The 18,443-nt window shown below is 41.9% G+C and overlaps 1 protein-coding gene across 1 annotated transcript in view; it reads right to left on the reverse strand.

Annotated features, from left to right (window-relative positions):
- The window catches only part of LOC113146156 (IgGFc-binding protein), a 56,350-nt gene that overhangs the window by 6,540 nt on the left and 31,367 nt on the right, over positions 1–18,443 (reverse strand). The window contains 32 exon segments of the mRNA XM_074933699.1: positions 319–446; positions 741–905; positions 1,026–1,172; positions 1,289–1,386; positions 1,508–1,652; positions 1,756–1,964; positions 2,161–2,337; positions 2,894–2,988; positions 3,231–3,339; positions 3,499–3,676; positions 5,010–5,254; positions 5,399–5,543; positions 5,829–6,031; positions 6,460–6,629; positions 7,380–7,487; positions 7,768–7,911; positions 8,207–8,352; positions 8,704–8,828; positions 8,998–9,114; positions 9,641–9,779; positions 10,159–10,355; positions 13,119–13,260; positions 13,523–13,661; positions 14,239–14,367; positions 14,624–14,772; positions 14,947–15,191; positions 15,425–15,566; positions 15,719–15,912; positions 16,309–16,453; positions 16,739–16,941; positions 17,370–17,539; positions 18,327–18,434. Coding sequence (XP_074789800.1) covers positions 319–446; positions 741–905; positions 1,026–1,172; positions 1,289–1,386; positions 1,508–1,652; positions 1,756–1,964; positions 2,161–2,337; positions 2,894–2,988; positions 3,231–3,339; positions 3,499–3,676; positions 5,010–5,254; positions 5,399–5,543; positions 5,829–6,031; positions 6,460–6,629; positions 7,380–7,487; positions 7,768–7,911; positions 8,207–8,352; positions 8,704–8,828; positions 8,998–9,114; positions 9,641–9,779; positions 10,159–10,355; positions 13,119–13,260; positions 13,523–13,661; positions 14,239–14,367; positions 14,624–14,772; positions 14,947–15,191; positions 15,425–15,566; positions 15,719–15,912; positions 16,309–16,453; positions 16,739–16,941; positions 17,370–17,539; positions 18,327–18,434 — 4,956 coding nt within the window.

Genomic DNA, 18,443 nt, shown 5'->3' on the forward strand with positions numbered 1-18,443 from the left:
GGAGCATGGTTGCATGAGTACTTTAGTCAGGCAGTGTTGTCTGTGATCACAGACAGATGGCACCGTGATGTTTGATTCACTGCAACTGCGACATATCATCTTAAGGCTCACCTTCCTCTAACTGTCAGTATTTTGTGAGCTCCATATAACCATAGATGGATTGCTGAACTGGCCTACTCAGTACATGGATCATATGAAGACACGGTGACTGTTCTTTTTCAGTAGTGATAAAGCTCAGTTAAAAGCCATAAAATGGTGAAAAAGACATGAAAGACTAAAGAGTCTCAAAACAACCAAGGTAAATTGCAAAACAATCACCCAGGATCACTGTCTCCATCAGATTTCCAGCTGTTGCCTAGTTCAATAACATCTTTGGCTGGTTTCTTGTTGGGCATCAGGTTGTCATCAGAGGAGATGTGGTTATAGTTTCCACACATGCCACACAGCTGTGGAAGAGGAAAGTGGAAAACTTATTACAATGTTTTCACATTGTTGAGGGGCCTCAACAAGAAAATCCATTTATTCATTCATCATCATCTATACCCGCTTATTCCTAATTTGGGTTATAGGGATCTGCTGGAGCCTACCTCTATCTCTTTGGGTGAAAGGCAAGAAAATCCAGTAAAAAACAAAAAAAAAAAAAAACAAGCAGCTCCGATTACAATGATACAAATGGCAAAACCATTTGTCTTTGATTTGTCTGACATGAGGGACATAAGACTCGTCTAATGTCTTCATACCTTGTTGAAGTACTCTCCAGGAACGGTGATCTCCAGATGATGGACTCCATCAAACTTCACCTGCAGACCAAAGTTGGTGTCTAGAAGACTGTAGGAGCCACTGGATATTACCTTGGCTCCAGCCAGATCAATAGAAATGGGGGTTCGTACCCGTCGGCCATTCAGCTAAGGCAGGACAGATATAATACAGAATCAGTAGCTGCTGATCATTTCCCTATGCTGTATTGCATTAGCATTTTCTGCTGTTTTGGCCCAGACCTGGAAAAAAAAAAAAAAAATATTTACCAGAACTCTGTGACTCTTCTGCAGTTCAACCACAGTGTCATGAGGCAGGTAGACTTTGACAGAGCGAACATAAGAGGCCTCTGGTTGACCACGCTCCTCATTTTTAGCTACTATTTTGAAGGGAGTTACGTTGGTGACATTACACACCTAGAGCATGAACAAAATGATTTAAGTCCAAGATTGATTTAAAGCAGTCAGGCAAACAACTATGACAGAACACACTGAAGATGGATTCTAAAATACAGAACAAATTGACCATGTACCTCCACCACAGTGTAAGTGCAAGTGCCCATGAATGTGAGCATCACACCATCAAAGGTGTAGTAGTGAGGATCCCCAGCCACGTGACATACTCCTTTACCTGAGGAGGGCAATGAGACTCAGTGGAATGTGTAAAATGCATCTGATGATTAAATCAATAATCAAAATTCAATAAACCAGACATTCTTCAATCTCAATTATTCCTAAAATATTGACTTTACCTGTAGAATGGCAGTCCAGTACTCCCTCCACCACTTTACACTCCTGTGCAGGGCTGCACTGCCACGGCTCACAGGTGATGTTGTGGTTGCCATTACACTTACAGCGCTTTGAGCAGTCTGTCTCTGTGAACCAAGTGTCTCCCATCTACACCCCCCCCCCCCCCAACACATGTGCAAAGAGTACACATAAATAAGTTTGATGCATGTTAAAACAGATGTAAGAAATCACATCCTTTGAGTGCACCTACCGGCCTGTACTTTCCATCTTCATCAGTACATCCACACTCACTGAGCGGGACACATTTGTTTTCACTGAGGACAAGGCCAGAGTTACAGATACATCCCTCCACACATGGCTGGTTGCAGGAGCCACCGGGGCCCGCAGGATCCTGACAGCTGGGCTGGAGACAGGCAGGGCCACATGGGGTGTACTGACTACCTGGGGGGCACTTCAGAGCTGGACAGATGAGCACATTTGGAAAAGGGATGTTTGCAGAATATTTTGAAAAATATACAGGATTATAGTGTTCATCAATCTCTACACTGAAATTATTTTAGTGTCAGTATTACTGTAACCTTGATTCTAGTAGAAAATCTGTTAACAATAACATGCCGCATTGCTAAATGTTTTACACACACAACCACAGACTTACGACAGAAGGTATTATTCCTCCATGCAATGGGGACTCCTGCAGCAGCACATATGTCAGCATAGCTCTCTATTGCCTGACACAAAGCCACAGTCTGACCTCCAGTGGCACACATGTCATACACACAGTTTCCAAAGTATGCTTCAGGGGGCACGACAGAGTGACACAGCTTAAAGATACCTGAGGTTAAAAAAAAAAACAAAAAAACAGATGTAGTTCTGCCGTGGGTAAACAGTAAGTATGTGACAGTAATTTTTGGAACCTTAAAAATAAAAATCAGGCTGGAGGGGATTGCTTCTGTTAACACTAATGCAATAAGTTTTTTTTTTTTTTTTAAAGAACTAAGTACTGTAGGTTTCCTGTACTGCTGTATGTTTGTTACATGAACACATGAAGAATATTAGATACAGATATAGATGGGTGCTGTTAGCTGTTACGTTGTTGCTCAATCCGACATGGACATCTTTCAGAATCACCCATGTTAAAGGATCTAACACTTTTCTTTTCCTGTAAATTGCTTATGTGGGCAGGGTGGTGTTTGTGATTGAGATTCTGATGAGAATGGTTAATGTTATAGTAAGTCTCCAGAATATGAACATAAGTCAATGTTAAGACCCACAAGATTGAAAACAGGTGTGTAGGTGTGTGTGTGTGTGTGTGTGTGTGTGTGTGTGTGTGTGCGTGTGTGTGTGTGCGTGAGGGTGTGCGTGATGGTGTGTGTGTGTGTCTGTCATACCATTGGGATCAGTGATTATGCCACAGCTTGTGGGCTTTTTTGCTTCCTCCTCCACTTTTTCATCACAGTCTTCCTGTTCACCACCATTGGTACAGCTACAGAAGAGGTGGATAACTCATTTAAATAAAGTGATCATTTTTTCATGTTTGTGTATGGTTGAATTAATGTTAATAAAAGACATCAGGGATCATCTGTTTATGATATGTTAATTCAAAATAAAGACCTGATTCTCTGTTAATGCAGTAAAAGTCACTATTCGCCAGTAGGTGAATGCTTTATGTTTGACTGATTGAGTACAGTTCTGTATGTATATATCATATCCTGTGATGTGACTCACTCAGGCCGTGGGTCAGCAACCTGCCAGCTGTCTCCCAGTTCATTGGTGTTAGCAGCTGGTGTATTGTCTGGTTTCAAGTTGTCATCATATGGGTTTCCATTGAAATTTCCTGCCATGGCAGCAAACATAAAGACTTACTACAGAATAATCAGAGAACATGGTGAAAAAGACATTGATGTAGTAGATCTAGGTTAGAGAACTAAACTGCAGCCCAATTAAGCATTGTGCCTGAAATGGGATACAATTCATAACTTATACTGGTTCTTACCACACATGCCACAGAGTAGGCCATTGTAGGAGGTTGGAACAGTGACATCAGCATGGTGGTTGCCATCAAAACGCACCCTTAGGCCGAAGAAGGTCTGCAGCACAACAAACTTTCCACTCAGGTAGATTTTAACTCTGCTAATAGAGGTAATAGGGGGGATGACTGCTGTGCCATTGACCTGAAACACAGAGGGATAATTTATTCAAATGATCAGTGAAGATTCTCAGTCATCCAGCAGAAGTTATCTAAAGGTTGAGTCATGGCAACTAGACTAAGTTTTTTGAGCCCACTATTAGATCCTAACAACCCTCACCTGAGCTCACTCCTTTTGTTCACCTAACGAGCCTATTCAGGCCAGGTGTGAAGTGAAACCAACTCAGGAGCGTGGGTCTAATGACTCTCATCTGATTTTATGGGTAGGCGGATCAATCCAAATATTGATAGTATTGATACCAACGTTGGTATTGGTATTGATCAATACTAGAGTGATGAGTCGATACTATAAGTTTCACATTTAGTGTTTTGCTCCAATTTCATCAAAGAGCAGACATGTCTGTGCAAGCACCAAAGCTCCTTCCACACCTCACATGCTCCCCTGGTCTCCAGTGTTTTGTAGTTGACCTTAGGGATTGAGTGAATACATGACAGCGCCATGATGGCAGAGAGGAGGAGGTGCTGTGGAGTGTTGTGTGGTGTTACTTTAGTAAATGTGTGTAACAACACTGTTCACTAGTGCGACAACACCACCAGTGTTTATAAATGCATGAAATACCACAAAAACAGAACTCTGAGCTGTAGGAGAAACGAAGAGAAAGGAGGGAAATCCAGACCCCAGGCACAGAGGACACTGGTAGAGAGCTGCATTCAGAGAGGCAAAGAATAGTAGCTTACACATGGTGGTGAAAATAATATCTTTGCCCATATCTCTGCCCATGTTACATTTTAAGATGAAAAACTTTCTCTTTTCCCGAGGAAATTTCTTTTCACTACAAAAAAAAAAAAAAAAATTATTTATAAGGTTTTATTGATAAGACTTTGGTTAAAATCTGTCCTGGAGTTTAACATCCATCCATCCATCTTCTATACCCGCTTTTTCCTGAAAGCCAGGGTCACGGGAATCTGCTGGAGCCTATCCCAGCTCTCTCTTGGGTGAAAGGCAGGGGTACACCCTGGACAGGTCACCAGTCCATCACAGGGCCGGAGTTTAACATGCATATCATAAAATAATTATTATCATTCAGTGGTCATATAAACCTATTCAGATAATAATGATGATATTGATGGTGCATTCACAGAATAAAGCATAATACAACACTGATCTCCCCTACATGAAAGTACATAAGCTTGTTTCATTAGTAAAAATGTATCGTATCGGTATTGGTATCTGCGATAATAGTCCTGTATTTACTTGGTATTGGATCAATACCAAATTATGCAGTATCACACAACTCTACTTAGTGTATTATTAGTGTCAGTTAGTGAAACAGAAAAGTCTCTGTCATGTGACATACCTGGACTATGCGTCCCTTTCCAAGGATGACAGTTACACCATTCACAGTGATCACCACAGCCCTGACGTAGGAAACCTGCTTATTGCTTCCTCTGTGCTCATTCTGGGTGTCAACAGTAAAGTGTGGCAAGTTGGAGGAAATGTTGGTCTTGGACAGGGTGTAAGAGCAGGCTCCCATATAATGGTGACTGTGTTTGTCAAAGGAGATGTAGTGAGGATCGCCAGAAACTGAACAAATACCATTTCCTAAAAAAGAGAGGTACAAATTTAATTAAGCAATGAGACATTTGCCCAGCTTGCCAATTTGTTGTTGAATTGCTGGTGAATGTTCATGTTTGTGTGAGATTCTGTGTGTGGTGGTTTGTGTGTATGTGTCTGTGTTTAACATACCCAGAGAGTGGCAACCATATTCACCATCCTGTAGTTGGCAGCTCTCAGTGGTTGGGTCACAACTACTGTTGTGACACTGGATCAAACCTCCACTGTGACACACACACTTCTGCTCACACCCCTCCATGTACCAGTCATCATCCACCTAACAAACATGTGCAGTTTAATTATACATTTAGCTCTTTCGATCACAAAAGCATCACTGTATAAGGCAGATACAGTTCTAGCTCATTGGCCTGATGTAAAGCAATATGAACACAATTTATTTCAGTGTAGTGTGATTGAGAAGTCGAATTATATTTACTTCATTCCACAGTAACAACTTTATTTCTACATGTAGGTCACGGTATGATCATGCAGTATGTGGTGTTTTTAGATCAGTATAAATAGATAAATGTAATTAAGTCACATGGAGGTTGTTCCCACTTACAGGGTGATAGGCTCCGCTGCTGTCCATGCAGCCACAGTCTCTCAGTGACACACACTTGTTGTCGCTGAGGATGAAGCCTGGGTTACACTCACAACCCTCCACACACACGTTGTCACAGCCCAGCGGGCCAACCACACCCAGGCATGTCTCTGGACAGGAACTCATACACAGGGAGTAGGAGCTGTTGGGTGGACAGGCCAGGGCTGCATGGAGGAACAGAGGGAGGGAAGTAGAGATGATGGTAACAGGCAGGGTAGGGGGTAGGGTGAATTGTTAGAGGAGGGGCAGAAGGATGAATCAAAGAGAATGAAAACAGAGGTAGATGATTAAGACAATGATGAAAAGATGAATGTTAAATAAGATGTGGGTAGGGTGTTGGAGTTTATTATTACCCAGTAGCACCTGGGTACAGTAACATACTTCTGTAACACACACTTTTCACTGTTACCTGATTAATTGAGATAATTACCATCATATTAATCATTACTGAAAGTAATCATTCGTTGTGGCCCTAGTTTAAATCTTACTGGCTGTGATGAAGTAAATGTAAAAACTGGAGTGTAATAATGATAACTTGCTTGCAGTGACAAAGAAAAAGAAAGTTTGTCACATTTAGATACTGGGGGCTTACGGCAGAAGTCTGGAGTCCTCCACTGGTGGACTTTGGCTCCAGCACTCTGGCAGGCATCAGTGTAGGCCTGGAGCTGGTCACATAGTACATGCTGCTGGCCATTGAACTGACACATGTCATACACACAGCTCTGGAAGAACGGAGTGGGGTTCACCACGGTGACACAGTCCCTGGAGCAGAGAAGAGCAATCACTCAGTTTACAGTTTTTAGAACTTAGAAAAAAGGGTGGTCCCATGAAACAAAGGTCTATGGCTGGATTCAAACTGCAGTTCATGCTTTAGTGTGGTTCAGAGTCCGGTGCTGTTCATGTGACTTCCAAGGACAAGTTACAATTGTAATCTGAAATAAGATAAATCAGTGAGATAACAAAGATAATCTGAACCTATGATTTTTCTGTGACAATCCTGTCATGATCCGTTGGTCATGGTCCTCATCACCATTGGTCTTCAACCAATCCCACGCTTCATTCACTGTACTCCCTAATAAACTTTGGTATACTCTGCTTCGGTATCTGGGTACTTGTGTTTGACGGGGTCGTGATCCATACTAATTTGTACACAAATCATGACAAATCCAGTGACCATTAGTCACCTCTTTCAAAACAAATCACTCCCAGTGCGGGTGTAAAGCCGGAAAAAAAATAAAGTATCACTTGAACACATTCAGACTGATGTTACTGTTTTAGAATCACATTGTCTAGCTCCTATTGTCTGTAGTATGTAATCTGATACATACCAACCAGATAAATAAGTGTGACACTGCTCAGATCAGATTTTAATGGGATAGACCAAAGGTAAACACAGGAAAATAAAATATTTAATTAATGAAGATTTCACTGAAACAGATAAGTTAACCACATTTACAAGAAAAATTCACAAATTATTCCCTATTAAAGTTAATATGCAAACATAATAATTACCTAAAGGGTCCAGCAGGGTCTTTCATTTTGCCACATTTGTCTGGTTTCACCACCTCAGCCTCAAGTGTGGGGTCACAGTCTGGTTCAGGCCTGGTACCTGGGTTACACCTGATCAGAACAAATACAACAGCATCTCTGAAATCAACAAGCCCTCCAGTATAATGTGTCCTCTGAAATTAAATCAGGAATCATTCAGACAGTTACTGGGTAGCTAAGTGAAGACATTTTACGTTTTGACATTCCACGTGTTTTCCCAAAATGAAATATTCAATGTTAGTTTCACAGTGTCTCTACAAAATGTAATCAGTGTTCTCAAAATGTAGCTTGGTCACATGTAAACCTGCAAATTCTCAAACTACAGCACAAAGATGAATGTGCGTAAACTCACAAGTCATCCTCATCCTTTTCTGTCTGCCAGCTGTTCCCAAAGTCATTGACATTCCCTACCAGAGTGCCATCTGGTTTGGTGAAGTCATTGCCTGGATTCCCATCATAGTCGCCACAGAGACCACACATCTGGTCGTAGTAGGAGCTGAAGGGTCGAGAAAGGGGATTAAGATATGAACAGAAATATCTCAAGAAAACTATAAAGGCCAAATGCTGTTGGGCCCTTTTTTGGAATTCTACAAATATAGAGACAAGAAATGCCAATTAGTCCTTATTACTATGTTTTTGAGGCATATCTGGTTAATTCAGAAACAAAAATGGATGAATATTTGCTGTGGGTGCAAACATGTTGCCATCCAGTATAATGTGCAGCTGCAGAGAAAGGTCTACATGTCTGAGAGGGTGTGACCATCTGATTTGCACAATGCTTTATTACCAACCTAGGAACTGAGATTTGGGCGTAATGGTTTCCATCCCAGCGCACCCGCAGGCCGAAGGTTGTCTGCAGGGTGACGTACTGACCGGCAAGACTGAGAGACATGAGACGAGAGGGGGAGTGAGGGAGGGCCACCTGCAGTCCGTTGATCTGTTAGGACGAAGGAGGAAAAGATGGCACAAAGACAATGTTGAACGCAAATTAAAGGTACAGTTTTTATTTGCTCCCTGACAGCATTTCCAGTTTGTTGCAGCACAGATCATAATACATGCTGCAAAAAATCCAGCACACAGGGATTAAGATTTCCAGCTGCCTAGTTTTAGGATACGATGACAGAGCACTGACACTGAAAAAACCTTTTTGGTCTGGGGACAGATCAAACACAAAGTTTGGGCAGATTTTTTGGATTATTGCATTAAAAGAGATAAAAGGGAGAAAAGTTATCTATATTTATAGACACAGAAATCCTTGTGAACCGGGGTAAATGTGATCCATACTGACCAGTGTCTTCCTGCCTTTCATCAGGGTCACAGTGATTCCATTCACAGTCACGTAGAGTTTTCTCAGGTAGGACACACCTGGCACTCCTCTCTCCTCATTCTTCCCTTCCACTGAGAACCAAGGGCCTGCACAGGCAGACCAACACCATACAGCTTTTACTCAAGTGAATACATTTATATTAGCACCAAAAGCCCAGCATGGCTTCGACACTACCAAATTGACACTAAGGCAGTATCTGTTTTTCATCAAAATGCATGTTGTGGATTGTATATAAATGTCTAAAGCTGCTCCTACCTGTGTTGTTGTTGCAGGATCTGGCCAGTGTGTAGGTGCATGTTCCCATGAAGCTGTAGAACTTCTTGTCAAATGTGTTGTAGTGAGGATCTCCAGAGACCACACAATCCTGAGAGCCTGAGAGACAAGAGCAAGCCGTCTGAACAACCCCGCAACTTCAGGCTAAAATGGCCACAATATTTTATTCATACTGGCTGTGAGTGGATGCCTGACTGCTTTCCTAAACTTTAACATCTCAGTAAAAATGATTAGTCTGTGTTTTCCTGGTATTTCACGAAATCTATATCTGACTGATGTTGTCCTTGGAGGGAAATTTCAAATTGACACGACAGAGGTTACATGGCCAACCTCAGTTCTATGAGTGGAAGTGCTAAAAATGCACATCAAATCAAATGCTGTGGAGGGCATGTTATATCAGAGACATTTAAAGCTCTTACAGGAAGATAAGCAGGCTTAAGAAGAGTTTGCAAATGCACACATATTCAACTGTTATCAAAAACCAAGCCAGTTCTAGGTTGTTCCATTGGCTTTCAGTGTTCAATCTAATATCGCCTATCTGAGGATATTTTAAGCTCCATGAGTATTTATTAAACAAACTGGAGTAAAAATCGAGCAGCTCATCATACAGTGAGTGTACACCTACCAGAGGGATAGCAGCCCAGCTCTCCATTCTGGAGTTTACACTCATGCAGTGGGGGGCATTCTGAGGCCACACAGGTAACGAAGGGAACATCACACCTACACTTGAGTTTGCAGTCCTCCACATAAAACTCCTCTCCAGGCTGAGGCACACACACACACACACACACACACACACACACACATTTCATTGGTGTTAGCAGGAGGAAACTTAAACCAAAGACCAGTTTGAATGACAAACCTGCAGTTAATTGATATGAGTGAAAAACCAGACGAAACAATGTTCAAGACAACTGTCAGCTCAGTAGAGTTACCTGGTGAGTAGAGCTGCTGGTTTTGTGTTCTTTAAGATAAGATAGGATAAGATAAGATAATTCTTTATTGATCCCACAGTGGGGAAATTCAATTGTTACCACAGCTACAGGACAACCACAGTACGGTGCAAAGAATCAAAAACAAAAAGTGTGCAAAATGTGTGCAGAGATTACAGTGCAAATGTAGAGAAATGTCTTTTCTGTTTACCTCATAATATTGGCCATTGGTGTGTTTGCAGCCACACAAGCTGTTCTTGATGCATTTGCCGGCACTCAGGACGTAGCCGGGGTCACACACACAGGCCTCAGCGCAGGACCCACCACAGGAAGGAGGTTTCCCAGAACATGTCTCCTGACAGGGGTCTGCACAGGGCTCATAGTGGCTGTTGGGGGGGCAGCTGAGAGCTAGAGGGATGATGAGAGTCTGAGGTCAGTGATGGGGCATAAAGACAGATGCTGTCTGTGTTCACAGTATCTTTTTCATCTAATAATAATAATAATAATAATAATAATAATGATGCATTTTATTTATCGGCGACTTTCAAAAACACTCAAGGTCACCTTACAAAGACAAAAAAAGTGCAATAAAAATAATAAAACAAAATTAAATTACATAGAATTTACAGTTGTGAAAGCAATAAAACAATAAGGAAGATGTATATGGTGGTGTAGTCTGGTTAGGCTAATACAATGCACCAGTTATGTGGGGTGACTGAGTTTGAAGAGATGGGTTTTTAGATGAGATTTAAATGTGGAGATGGAGTCAATTGAACGGATTTCCAGGGGGAGTGTGTTCCAGAGTCGAGGGGCTGTTCAACTGAAAGCCCTGAGCCCCATGATGGATAAACGGGCAAGTGGAGTGGAAGAGAGGCCGAGGAGGAGCGGAGTGTACAGGAGGGTGTGTATGGGTTCAGGAGACCTAAGAGGTAAAGGGGGTGCCAGGTTATTGACCGCTTTGAAGGCGAGGAGAGGTATTTTAAATTCAATGCGGAGATGAACCCGGTAGCCAGTGGAGCTGTTTGAGGACAGGGCTGATGTGTTGGGTGAATGGGGTTTTGGAGATGATACGGGCAGCTGCATTCTGAACCAGTTGAAGTTTATGGAGGGACTTGTGTGGTAGAGTTACAGTAGTCAAGTCGGGATGTGACGAGGGCATGGGCCAAAATTGCTGTGGTTTGGAGTGAGTGATGGACAAAGACAATTGATATTGCGGTGGTGGAAATAGGCAGACCGGGTGATGTTGTGAAGGAGAGGGTGCTGTCGAGGATGACGCCCAGACTCTTAACCTGAGGGGAGGGTGGGATGGCGGAGTTGCCTATCATAATGGAAAAGCTGTCAGATTTGGAGAGGGTGATTTTGGACCCAAAAAGAAGATATTCACTTTTGTTGCTGTTGAGTTTAAGGAAGTTTTGTGAAAAGCAGGTTCCAATTTCGGTATGAATATATTGCCAAGTGGAAGTAGGTAAATGATGAATAGGAGCGGCCCCAGGACAGAGGCCTGGGGCACGCCGCTGTTAACAGGAGAGGGTTGTGATTTATGATTCTTGATTTCAACAAACTGAGTGCGGTCTGTGAGGTATGAGGTAAACCAACAAAGTGCTGTGTTATGGATGCCAATGGATGCTAGACGGTGGTGGGAGATAGTGTCAAAAACTGCTGTGAGGTCAAGGAGGATGAGTATGGTAAGGAGTCCAGAGTCAGCTGCCATGAGAAGATTGTTTGTTATTTTCATTAGGGCAGTTTCTATACTGTGAAGTGGATGGAAACCGGACTGAAAATCTTCGTAGAGGCTATTGAGGGTAAGATGATTATGGATCTGTGATGCAACTGTCTTTTCCAGGATTTTTGAAATGAATGGAAGATTTGAAATTGGTCAAAAGTTATTTAAGTCACTGGGGTCTGAACCAGGTTTTTTGAGAATAGGGGAATTACTCCTAATTTGAGGGGTGATGAGACGGAACGTGTGGTAAGGGAGGAGTGAATGATGTTAGTAATAAGGGGGTAGACAGAGTTTCACAAGGTTTGTTGGAAGGGGATCGAGCTGGCGGGTAGATGGTTTGGATTTAGATATGATAGAAGATTGTGGGGGTTTTACACAGCATGGAACAGATGGTCAAAGATGTGTTGGCCTAAAGAATGCATGTTTCTAGTGTTTTAGGGTTTTAGAGGCCTGTAAATAACTGCCAACAATTTGTTTAGTGCTGGTAGAGGCCTGAAGGTAGAAGACACTTGAACAAACATGTGAGGTCTTTTCCAGTATGAGTCCACCCTTTTTTGTTAAGCTATATAACCCTGATTCTGGAAGAGAAAGACAGAGAATTCTGTAAAGACTTCTCTCCGGGCACCCGTGATTACACCTGAGATGATTCATCACAACTTGTGTTTGTTTCTGAGAATTAGCAACTCTCAAGCTTAAAGAAATTTCCACGACAAGATATTTCAGTCATTGTTGGGAGTTGAAAGTTGGATAATGGAGATATAGTTGAGTGAGAAATGAGTTCCTGTGAGTGACCAGATGATCTCCATTGGGGAGAATGTCGATTGCAGAAGAAAGTGATGACAAATCAATATTTTTAATATTTCTGAATGTGATGGACATTTTTGTATTGAAAAGAGGCAGGTTAACACTGAATGAGAATAGTTTATGATCAGAAACTGGAATGTCCAGAATAACAGAGTTTATCGGAGCAACACCAGTGCAGCAGATGAGATCCACAATGTGTCCTTTTACGTGGGTAGGGGAATCCATGTACTGACATAGAGAAAAACTTTCCAAACAGGCTGAAAAGTCTCTTGTGGTTGTGCTGTTGACATTGTCCATGTGAATATTAAAGTCACCCAGCAATATCACATTTGGAGACATGGAGCATATGGTACCAAGAAAAGCAGAGTTCATTTATAAAATCAGGTTTGGGCTTAGGTGGTCTGTAAACAGTAGCTAAGATTGGGCGAATTCGGCCTTTGATTTTAATAACAATTGATTCATATGAGCTGTGGGCAGGAACAGTGACTGTGGATAGTTTGTACTTCTCGTTGTGAAGTATCGTTGTATGTGCAAATTAGATCTGCTGCAGCTGACTGACTGTGAGCTGCTGCCTTGGTGACTTAGGAGTCTGTTGGACTGTTGCTAACTTCTCTCAGACATGAGAACTTAAAAACAACACTCACGGCAGAAGGTTTCATTCCTCCAGGGACCAATGCTGACCCCACGGTCCTGGCACTCATTCACATAGGCTTCAATGGCTTCACACAGAATGGGCTTAGCTCCATCCAACTCACACAGGTCAAAGATACAGTTCTTGAAGTAAATCTGAATGCACGCACACACATAGATTGTTGATTTAACAGTGCAGACAAATCTGTCTGTTCATCTTATACAGGAAATTCATATTTATATATCCTTATTTTTTGACTTATTTGCGGCTTCAAACTTGTGCAAAAAGATCTAGTGCAAAAGGTTGTTTGAGTGTCATTGTACTGCTTGAGTAGACTAACAGTTTCACAACAGCAAAATAGGGAACTGTTTCACATTTGTGTTTACTGCATATGTGTGTATGTGTGTGTGTAGTTACATTGGGGTTGACTTTGGGATGGCACACAGCAAAAGGGCCCTTTTTGTCAAGCAGGATGCCACAGTATCCAGAGCTCTCATACACTTCCTGCTTTCCTTCCTCACACCCAGGGATGGTGGTGTTGGGTTTCTTATTACACCTGTTGATACAGTTAGTTATAGACCCTCTGTTTGTGTTACTCAGTTTCCAGAGAGAACAAAGAATGGTGGCAAACTGGTGCTCCCATGAAGTTGATTCACTGGCTACAGTTATGATGTTTTGACTACGTTTTCATCAGGTCATTTTCAACATGTGACGCAGAAGGTCCATGTTCCCAATCTAGTCTGTTCAAGACACTTGCTGTATAACACAGTCTAGTACAGCAGCACTACTAAAGCCCGCAAAATTACTAAATAACATCATCACCCGTCTGGCATAGCCCTGACAAAACAGAACATCATAGCCGCAATTGACTTCAGTTGCTACAGGCTAAGATTAGCTAGTCAACCACAAATTAAAAATAAGAAGATTGACTAAACATGATTAAAACCAACATGGAGTGTTGATCTCAGGACCATGACAAGGACTAAATCTAAAAATAGCAGATAACAAAGAGAGAAATGCATTCTTATATCCATGCCTGTGAAGATTCTCAGTCGTCCAGGGGAAGTTATCGTAAGGTTGAGTCATGGCAGCTGGACTTTCAGTTTTAAGCTTTCAGTCCATGCAATACTCACTCTGGATCAGAGTTCCAGCTGTGTCCAAAGTCATTGGCATTGTTGGTCAACGATCCATCTGGCTTACGGAAGTCATTATTGGGATTTCCATCATAATCTCCACACAGTCCACACAGGATGTTCTGATAGCTGCAGATTAGAAGAAAATCAGCAATTAGTGATCTGTAGAAGTGAGGGCAACAATTGCTGTTACTTCTCAAGCAGGTCACACTCTGGCCATAAATTATGGACTTCTCATTTTATCCAAAACACTGACATTTTCATTGATTATCACAGGTTATTTTCAGCATCATTTCAAAACTTCCCTTAAAAATTGAATCCTGTGTGGTTGGACTTTACATCTAAAAAGGTATTGTGTGGCAGCACCTGGTCAGTCTTCACTCACTCTTTGATAACTTTGATGTCCATATAATGGTTTCCATCAAAGCGAACAGTCACACCAAAGTTGGTGGACACAGTGTAGTGCAATCCTGACATGAACACAGAAACACCGGAGACTGGCGTCACTGGCAGGTTTACTTTGGTTCCATTCACCTGTGTGGAGAAAGCAGGCGTGAAAAGGTACATTTTCTACAATATGCAAATGATTTCTGAACAACAGGACTTGCAAAGTCCATTTTCCAAGACTTGCAAATGTCACAGATGTGACAATAGTCTGATTGTTGAATAACAGTGTTAGGTGTGTGGTTCCCCCTCTCAGTTCTTTACCTGAACAATGCCACCTTTGAGAATGGAGATCGTCACTGTGTGTACATACACATGTACAGCTGTCACATAGGAAATGGTAGGTATGTTATAACGATTTTCATTGTCAGCATAGACCTCAAAGTATGGCAGAGACGTTTGATTGCAGGGTCGTGTCATCAGATAGCTGCAGTTTCCCATGAAGTTGTAGTAGAGCTTGTCAAAGGTGCTGTAGTGCGGGTCACCACATGCTATGCATGTGGATGTATCTAAGGAAATAACAAATGAAGATGAGCAGGTTAGCAGTTAGCTTGTTATAAATATATCTTCAAGTTCAAGAAAGACCCAAGTACCACCACCAATCACCACTGGAACTTCACTGTCAAGTTCCCTAGCTCACTTGTACAAACTATGGCACATTTAGGAATACTTTTCAAACTAGATCATTTCAAGCTGCCAGTGGTCTCTAGCAATTCCTTGACAAGTCACCAGAGCCTTTTACCTTTTGGATAGCAGCCGGCAACACCATTAATCTCGCGACACTCTTCAGTGGGGTCACAGGAGTTATCAACACATTCCAAAGTGTAGTTCCCTGCACAGCGACACAGCTTGGAGCAACCATCTCCAAATATGACCTCTCCAGGCTGAAACCAAATTCAACAAAGGGTCAATGCTGGCTGTATGTATTGTATGTGACCAGAACTATATTGTACAACCTTCTTGTCATTTATTGTCTAGACATTACATTTTTACATTAACATTTATGTACATGGCAACAATAACTAGGACATCTGACCTCATAATAGTTATTCTGGTCATCCAAACAGCCACATTTGTCCAGTGGCACACAGCGTGGGCCCTTGAAGACAAATCCTGGTTTGCAGAAGCAGCCACTGATACAGGAGCCAGAACAGTTGGTAGAGGGTTCCATACACGTGGGGATACAAGCTGGACCACAGTCTATATATTCTGCATCAGGAGGGCATGGTTCTATATAGCACAAAAATGAGTGGATGAGTAATGGAGGTAAGTAAATATAAGGACAAAGAATTATCAAGGAAACATTATAGGAAACATTGGATAAGGACATGTCATACTTGGTGGTTTTGGTGTAGATGGTTTGGCAGTTGTTGGTGTTGCTGTAGATGGTTTGGCAGTTGTTGGTGTTGGTGTAGAGGGTTTGGCAGTTGTTGGTTTTGGAGTAGATGGTTTGGCAGTTGTTGGTGTTGCTATAGTTGTTCCTAGAGATGTTGGAATAACAGCACATGACATTACATGGCATTTAAATAGAAACCAATAAAAAAGTAAGCAGTTGCACAATTTGCTCAGTGTTATCAAATAGTTGCTACATGTCTATTTGTGTGTATGTGTCTGTGTTTAACATACCCAGAGAGTGGCAACCATATTCACCATCCTGTAGTTGGCAGCTCTCAGTGGTTGGGTCACAACTACTGTTGTGACACTGGATCAAACCTCCACTGTGACACACACACTTCTGCTCACACCCCTCCATGTACCAGTCATCATCCACCTAACAAACATGTGCAGTTTAATTATACATTTAGCTCTTTCGATCACAAAAGCATCACTGTATAAGGCAGATACAGTTCTAGCTCATTGGCCTGATGTAAAGCAATATGAACACAATTTATTTCAGTGTAGTGTGATTGAGAAGTCGAATTATATTTACTTCATTCCACAGTAACAACTTTATTTCTACATGTAGGTCACGGTATGATCATGCAGTATGTGGTGTTTTTAGATCAGTATAAATAGATAAATGTAATTAAGTCACATGGAGGTTGTTCCCACTTACAGGGTGATAGGCTCCGCTGCTGTCCATGCAGCCACAGTCTCTCAGTGACACACACTTGTTGTCGCTGAGGATGAAGCCTGGGTTACACTCACAACCCTCCACACACACGTTGTCACAGCCCAGCGGGCCAACCACACCCAGGCATGTCTCTGGACAGGAACTCATACACAGGGAGTAGGAGCTGTTGGGTGGACAGGCCAGGGCTGCATGGAGGAACAGAGGGAGGGAAGTAGAGATGATGGTAACAGGCAGGGTAGGGGGTAGGGTGAATTGTTAGAGGAGGGGCAGAAGGATGAATCAAAGAGAATGAAAACAGAGGTAGATGATTAAGACAATGATGAAAAGATGAATGTTAAATAAGATGTGGGTAGGGTGTTGGAGTTTATTATTACCCAGTAGCACCTGGGTACAGTAACATACTTCTGTAACACACACTTTTCACTGTTACCTGATTAATTGAGATAATTACCATCATATTAATCATTACTGAAAGTAATCATTCGTTGTGGCCCTAGTTTAAATCTTACTGGCTGTGATGAAGTAAATGTAAAAACTGGAGTGTAATAATGATAACTTGCTTGCAGTGACAAAGAAAAAGAAAGTTTGTCACATTTAGATACTGGGGGCTTACGGCAGAAGTCTGGAGTCCTCCACTGGTGGACTTTGGCTCCAGCACTCTGGCAGGCATCAGTGTAGGCCTGGAGCTGGTCACATAGTACATGCTGCTGGCCATTGAACTGACACATGTCATACACACAGCTCTGGAAGAACGGAGTGGGGTTCACCACGGTGACACAGTCCCTGGAGCAGAGAAGAGCAATCACTCAGTTTACAGTTTTAGCATTTTCAATTCTGACAGTAGAGACATGAAAGGAACTTAGAAAAAAGGGTGGTCCCATGAAACAAAGGTCTATGGCTGGATTCAAACTGCAGTTCATGCTTTAGTGTGGTTCAGAGTCCGGTGCTGTTCATGTGACTTCCAAGGACAAGTTACAATTGTAATCTGAAATAAGATAAATCAGTGAGATAACAAAGATAATCTGAACCTATGATTTTTCTGTGACAATCCTGTCATGATCCGTTGGTCATGGTCCTCATCACCATTGGTCTTCAACCAATCCCACGCTTCATTCACTGTACTCCCTAATAAACTTTGGTATACTCTGCTTCGGTATCTGGGTACTTGTGTTTGACGGGGTCGTGATCCATACTAATTTGTACACAAATCATGACAAATCCAGTGACCATTAGTCACCTCTTTCAAAACAAATCACTCCCAGTGCGGGTGTAAAGCCGGAAAAAAAATAAAGTATCACTTGAACACATTCAGACTGATGTTACTGTTTTAGAATCACATTGTCTAGCTCCTATTGTCTGTAGTCTGTATGTAATCTGATACATACCAACCAGATAAATAAGTGTGACACTGCTCAGATCAGATTTTAATGGGATAGACCAAAGGTAAACACAGGAAAATAAAAATATTTAATTAATGAAGATTTCACTGAAACAGATAAGTTAACCACATTTACAAGAAAAATTCACAAATTATTCCCTATTAAAGTTAATATGCAAACATAATAATTACCTAAAGGGTCCAGCAGGGTCTTTCATTTTGCCACATTTGTCTGGTTTCACCACCTCAGCCTCAAGTGTGGGGTCACAGTCTGGTTCAGGCCTGGTACCTGGGTTACACCTGATCAGA

Source organism: Mastacembelus armatus, chromosome 18 (genome assembly GCF_900324485.2).
Source record: "Mastacembelus armatus chromosome 18, fMasArm1.2, whole genome shotgun sequence".
NCBI classification, from domain to species: domain Eukaryota; kingdom Metazoa; phylum Chordata; class Actinopteri; order Synbranchiformes; family Mastacembelidae; genus Mastacembelus; species Mastacembelus armatus.